We start from the raw sequence: 7,500 nt of genomic DNA on the forward strand, positions 1-7,500 counted from the left end.
TACACACATGAAATTTGGCATATATGTGATCAAGACCAATACAATCAAATCCACCTGATTTGCCACATGGAATGGCTGCCATTTTCCAAGATGGCCGCCAAACAGACCCCAGAAACTGGTTTATTGCACCAAATCGATCAAGCAAATTATGATACACACATGAAATTCAGCATATATGTGATCAAGACCAATACAATCAAATCCACCTGATTTGCTACTTGAAATGGTGGCCATTTTCCAAGATGGTGTCTGTTGTATAGAATTGCAAATGTGGTCTAAATTGTTCATTATCCTTAATTCAGATGATGAGGTGATACAGATGTGTCTCCAATGTCAAATAAGCCCTTATAACATACTAATAGCAAGTTGATACCATTCCAATAACGCCAGTTATGCACCCCCCAACAAAAAATGACTGTTAATGACATGCTAATAATGCAATGAAAATGGTAATAATATGCTAATTCATGGTTTTATCGATGTTCCTCTTACATAATGTGGCGATGTTGCTCTAACGTGGCGGTAGCATGGTAATAGCTAATAATGCCAGTTCTTGATGCCGAGGGAGGGTGGTGCGTGATGATGCTACTATAAAAATCCAAAATAAATGTAAAGAAAGCTGTTGAGGTATCAACATAGCTACATCCTGATGAGAAACAACAGCCTAAGTGAACAATCACATAGAATCCCAGATTCATGAACAACAACAACACTGGTTTATTCATCAGTGCAGTTTTACCCAATGGCCTAATGGAATAACTTATGAGGACTTTATACTGTTTTATGGACATTTATACAGTTATAACCCCTTTGCAAAGACCCTATGTTAGACCCGTATTGTCTTCAAAATTCCAGTGATCTTTATCTTGAAGTCTTTATCTTTTACTTAAGGCTCTCTTTAATGTCTTAGCAAAGCTGTTATGATGTAGCTGAGTCTTTCCAGCAAAGTGTGAACGGGCCTGTCTTTTTGAGGAGGTTAGGAGTCTATGACTGAATCTCACTTCACCCCCTTGAGGGCTGTGTATACTCTCTTTGCCGCCTGTCGCACAGAGGTCAACGCAGACCGTTTTGATTTTTGCTTGATCTGGTCTGCGCTGTGAGAGGATTCAAACTGCCTTCAATACAAGGAGTAAACTATACATGTCTGTTGCCTTGTAGCTACACAGCTACACAGACTCAACGACAATGGAAATGAAACATGCAATTAACGCCAACTTTTTTTTTGATTGCACTATCCACCGCGGTAGTTTGGAACAAGGAATATCGGGACAGTAAATAGTGTTTCCATAGTTCATTCTGCTTTGTGCGACCTGTTCTCGACAATGATCCACTCATTGTCGAGAACAGGTCGCACAAAGCAGAATGAACTATGGAAACACTATTTACTGTCCCGATATAACCTCAGCATCGTAACTTGCAAGTGCACGTGTTGTCTTTGGTTCGTGAAAATAAATGAAGCTACAAAGCATGAGGAACTTAATGAATGTCTCATAGTCCGTAGCCCAGTGAAGGTTAGAACAAGGAAGTAGCTGTTTGTTCTCGGGCACAGAGCAGCCTGGTCGAGAGGACCAATCACAGCGGCTCTTGCTGCCGTTAACCGCGGGCAGCTGTCTGCGGGCAGTCACATTTTCAGGTGCACACCAAGTGACGGCAGAGGTGGTAAAAATAACTGGGTGGCTGTCTGCATCATCGCACAGACAACTTTGATTCTGGGCATAAACCAGGCTTTAGCCCTACGCCTTTCCCCTTACCCTCCGTTCTGCGCGTTCATAGGCGTAGGGCTGTCCGAATTCACGTTAAGACAGAGGGGTAGGGGTAAGGGGCTTTCTACCCTTTCAAATAGAGATTTTCCAGAGGAAGACTTGAAACGGAGGGGTAAGACCTATTTCCCCCAAATGCATTGTGAATGCCTTTAAAAAAGGTCGGCATCCACAAAAGCACGCAAAAATAAGTATTTTATGTAATTTATGTTTTTACTGTTGTAATAATTGTTGCATTGTACTAAGTTAAACATTGTCTCAATGGGTCATTTTCTCCAGGAAACGTGCATGAAAAAATTGCTATTAATATCTACTTAATGCATGGAAGTCGTGAAGGAATTGCGAGGGTCATGAAACACCGTTGTCCTTTTTTAAAATTGTTGTCTGAGTGATTACAAGTAATATTGTTGGTTTAACCATCGAGAGGCTGATTTTGAATGCTATGGGTGTCATTCCTGGATTGTTGAAGGGGTGTCTCAATTCGTAGGGGTTGCGTTTCAAGGTTTGAAGGGACGAGGGGCAAGGGGAAGGCATAGGGGTGTTCAAACTTCACAGTGTGCAAAATGAGTGTTGTACAAATAACAGTGCACAGTTTAACTTTAGAAGGAATTCAATGACAGACAGTGCATCTAGGCATTTGTGTCCAAAATTCATTTTCTATTGGTTACTGCTTCTCAATGGGGGCTCTACAGGCCCCCAGGGAGTATTAGGTAGTCCTGGGGGGTGTTGAGAAGGATAAAGCTGAGAGGAGGTAGTACTCGCAATGCATTCAGGGAAATCTGTCGAAGCCCTCCGTCCGTGGAGTGAGGTGTTGGAAAATCTCCGCGCGGAGGGGATGAAAGCCCTTCGCCGAACCCCTACCCATCTGTCTGAACGTGAATCGGGATTCCACTATGCTTACACATGGACGTGCAAAACGGAGGCAAAAGGGATCGGCGTAGGGCTAAGGGGTGTAATGGGATTCACACTTAGTTGTCAATGGGGGTAATTAGTCTATTCAATTATTTGATAATAAGGGGGGGGGGAGTCGGGAGGCTTGTTATGAGGTCAAGGGGGCATTTGTTCACAAAACGTTGAGAACCACTGCTATAGCTATTCTAGCCCCCTATAGTGTTTTAGTGATTTTATCCATTTCTTCTCTGTGTAGGATAATGCCCCCTGAAAAACACTAACACCTCCTGTCATATTACCGTAAATTTCCAAGTGGCCAGCAAGTCAGGAAGATTTGATTATATTGCTCTGTAGCACAAACAAACAAAATTAGAAGCTTTTATCATAATTTTCCTGCTGGATTCCGTGCTAAATTCAATCTTTTTGGAGCCCATATTGTGCTACCATTTCAAGTGGTAAATCAGGTACATTTTATTGTATTGTTTGTTAGCACATTTACACAACATTTTATACTTGTATAATAACTTACTTGGTCAACTGTGTGCAAAAATCAATATCTATGGTATGGTAATCTACAGTATTTTTGGCAGCCATCTTGAAAAATGGCCACCATTTCAAGAGGCAAATCAGATTTATGTCAAACTTCATGCCTACATCGTAATCAATTCTGTGCAATAAATCAATTTCTGAGATCTTGGCGGCCATCTTGGAAAATGGCCGCAATTTCAAGTGGCAAATCAGGTAGCTTTAATTACATTGGTCTTGAGCTCATGCATGTCAAATTTCATGCTTGTATCATAATTTGCTAAGCCAATTCTATGCAATTCATCAATTACGGAGGTATTTTTGGCGGCCATCTTGGAAAATGGCCGCCATTTATAGTGGCAAATCAGGTGGATTTGATTTCATTGGTCTTGAGCACATACATGTTGAATGTCATGCTTGTATTATGATTTGCTTTGTCAATTCTGTGCAATAAATCAATTTCTGAGATCTTCTTTGGCGGCCATCTTGGAAAATGGCCACCATTTTAAGTGGCAAATCAGGTAGATTTAATTGTGTTGGTCCTGAGCACATACATGTTCAATATCATGCGTGAATCATAATTTTATATGTCAATTCTATGCAATAAATCAATATCTGGGCTCTTTTTTGGCGGCCATCTTGGAAAATGGCCGCCATTTGACGTGGCAAATCGGATAGATTTGATTGTATTGATCTTAAGCACATACCTGCCGAATTTCACGCTTGTATCATAATTTGCACGATTTTTCCTGTAGCTGCTCCACTATATTGCTGTGTTCCCCATTGTTATTGAATTGTTACGCTTTGGTCCGGTTTTAAAAAACGTTCTGGTTGCTTTGTTTCAAGCCGTTTTTGCAAGCTAGCAAGGTGGCTGGTGGAGAAACGAGAGGGTGTTCCGGGTTTCTTGTGGAAATGCGTCTCTGATTGGCTCACTCATCCTGCTCTCGTGAAACTGCGTCTCTGATTGGCTCAGTCCTCCTGTCCTTGGAAAGCTTGTAATGGGAAACAGAGACACCACTTCCCCGGGTGGTACTGAACTATAGCGGCGCCAATGGAGGCGTGCAGGCTCCATTCAGGGCTGTGCTCTTTCGACAGCGACCCCTAGGCAAGCTGCAGGCACGGAGCAACCAGAGTGGGCATGGGTCAAAGACGTGCAAAATGGCATTGTCATTCAGTGTAACGGATACCTTCTGCTGACTGTAACGATATAAAAACGTGATTTTTAAATTGTTTCAAGTGAATGGATGACAGCCGAGGCTTTCATGAATTCACTGGAAAATAAATAAATAAAAAGAGTCATGTTGTTTACAGTTACAGTCAGCAGAAGGTATCCGTTACACTGAATGACAATTTCATTTTGCACGTCTTTGACCCACATGCTGCACAGTATGTATGAGGCTTTGTGCTTTGTGTGTATCTGAGAGTAGCAACCAGCTGATAGCTAAGCTAAGCTAGGTTTCGGGCCACCAGACATTGCTTGTTTTGAAAACAAGCAGAAAAAAAATACTCGGCATGTTTTTAGAAAAATGGGTCGATATAAACCTTTGTGGGCAACGCCTTCTTTCGACGTGACGCAACACAGAAAGGCTTTCGTGATTCGCTCGATTCTCTGCATTATTTATCAGTCCCTCCAGGATTTTGCACTGGGATTTTGTGATTTTTGCGGTCAAAATGTCTGATTTTGTGGCGGCATTTTCTCATTTTTTGCAAAGATTTTGCGGCATTTTCTCATTTTTTGCAAAGATTTTGCACCCCTTTCTGGGTTTTTTTGGTAACTGAAAACCACAATCAGTCTAAGCAGGCTTAAGACAAAAGAGAGAGAGATTCAGAAACACACTTCCTATATAATAGAATAATAAAATATTGTCAAAAACTGCCAGAGCGTCTTATAAGTCCAATGTGTAAAAAAAATCATGGCCGCGACACTCATAAATCTCTGTCGATATTTTAGAACGACTTCGGGGGAAAACGGGACTGCGCGTTATGAAAAAATACTTGTGGGTATAGCCTACCAGTAGGCTAATGAAGAGCGTCGCGGGGTACAGTAGCCAGGCTGTATGCAAGCGTTACAATGTCACCTGTTGGAAGACGCGTCTCTCTCTCTCTCTCTCTCTCTCTCTCTCTCTCTCTCTTGTATTGCAAGCTGTTGTATATTATTTGCTTGATGCAAAGTTGTGATGGCATACACGCTCTCGTTGACATGGTTGTGTGCATGGTTGCATGGATTCGCAAGACTTTATTGCAATAACACAGTGAAAGCGTGGAAGGGCCGTTCACTTCCTATCTCGGTGTCCTTGACTGAAACAAGTTGCAAAACTCCACACTTCCGAATCCTTTGCGATCGGCACTAAAGTCATTGTTATCAGAAGGCTTGTGCCTACGCATAGACATAGACCCTTAAATTACAAACATTAGCGAACATTGAAAAAAGATCAGACAACGACCGTCGGGTAGCATGCTCATGAAAGCGACAGGGGAGAGTGGAGAAGTTGCGCAAAAATGTAACGCAAGATGTTTGCTACTGTGCAACAGCACCGCCACTATTTCATGACTGCATACACTTCTTCGTCATGGATAAATGGGCAACAATACTTTTTCCAGCCAGGATTGCACTGAAAAGTAAGCTACTGCTGTTAAAAAAAAGGTCACGGGTGTGCAGCACCGATGCGTGTATGTGTGAGGGAGGGCAGGAGAGAGACGCGGAGCAGCTGAGATGAGGGTCAGGACTTCCGAAATAGCAGGCAATTCTTTTTCAATGTTTCAGTGACATATTAACAAAAATGCTTCCTATTGGTTTTCGTCTCCGGAGGTATTGTAGTCACATTTTTATTTTTTTGACGAAAATATAAATCAATAAACTCCACAGAATGTTGAAGGGGACAAAGGGGAACATTTGCGGGGAAAATGCGGCTTTACAGGAATTACGTGGCATCGTGAAATTATGCGGAATATCATTGAATTTGCATGAATCCACGCGATCGCTGAATCGCGAAAAACTGGAGGGACTGATTTATGTCAATTGGCAAACACCGGGAAAAACAGCCAGGCGAGGTGACGCACCGCTATGAGAGCCTTGCAAGTGAGTTTAACTTGGGGTGACCGTCCGATATTCAAAAGGAGCGAGTAAAACTGTGTTTTATCGGAAGTTGGCCTTTAATGGTCTCCGGGACTGCATAGACACACTATTTGTAAGAAAGGGCCATTAAAACAGAAATAATATCTATCTCTCTCTATATAATCATTTCCTCTCAGTGTAGAAGTCAAACCATAACTATAGGCATCCTTAACTGTGAGTGTGTGTATAGGTGATGTGCTTGCGACTGTCTGCATTTTCAGTTTTGCTGTGGCCGCTTTTGTGTGTGTGCGTGCGTATGTGTGTAAATGACACAGGTTAATAGTGTGTGTCCAGTCCAGTGTCTGTGTGTACAAATGGAATGCTGCCTCACCTGCTGATATTCCTCTGAGTGTGTGTGTGTGTGTGTGTGTGTGTGTGTGTGTGTGTGTGTGTGTGTGTGTGTGTGTGTGTGTGTGTGTGTGTGTGTGTGTGTGTGTGTGTGTGTGTGAGTGTGTGCTGCCCCCACCTGCTGGTATTCCTGCATGGACTTGACGGCCGCCTCCTGTTGAGAGGAGTTGGAGGTGTAGATGGCCGAGCGATACTGCGTACCACGGTCATTACCCTGCATCATACCTGATACGGGAGACACACACACACACATGTACATGCACAAAGTTACTACATACACTCAATAAAAACACACATACACATACAGATACTGCGTACCACGGTCATTACCCTGCACCATACCTGATAGGACACACACACACACACACGTACATACACAAAGTTACTACATACACTCAATAAAAACACACATACACATACAGATACTGCGTACCACGGTCATTACCCTGCACCATACCCGATAGGACACACACACACACACGTACATGCACAAAGTTACTACATACACTCAATAAAAACACACATACACATAAACAGATACTGCGTACCACGGTCATTAACCTGCACCATACCTGATAGGGAGACACACAAACACGTACATACACAAAGTTACTACATACACTCAATAAAAACACACATACACATAAACAGATACTGTGCACCGCGGCCATTAACCTGCTTCATACCTGATAGGACACGGACACACACACACACACACACACACACACACACACACACACACACACACACACACACACACACACACACACACACACACACACACACACACACACACACACACACACACACACACACACACACACACACACACACACACACACACACACACACACTGTGTAC

The 7,500-nt window shown here is 42.7% G+C and overlaps 1 protein-coding gene across 2 annotated transcripts in view; it reads right to left on the reverse strand.

Annotated features, from left to right (window-relative positions):
• The window catches only part of msrab (methionine sulfoxide reductase Ab), a 77,513-nt gene that overhangs the window by 18,998 nt on the left and 51,015 nt on the right, over positions 1 to 7,500 (reverse strand). For both annotated transcript variants that reach the window (XM_063184025.1, XM_063184026.1), the window contains one exon: positions 6,758 to 6,864. In XM_063184025.1, coding sequence (XP_063040095.1) covers positions 6,758 to 6,864 — 107 coding nt within the window. The remainder of the gene's footprint in view (positions 1 to 6,757; positions 6,865 to 7,500) is intronic.

Source organism: Engraulis encrasicolus, chromosome 19 (genome assembly GCF_034702125.1).
Source record: "Engraulis encrasicolus isolate BLACKSEA-1 chromosome 19, IST_EnEncr_1.0, whole genome shotgun sequence".
Taxonomy (NCBI): domain Eukaryota; kingdom Metazoa; phylum Chordata; class Actinopteri; order Clupeiformes; family Engraulidae; genus Engraulis; species Engraulis encrasicolus.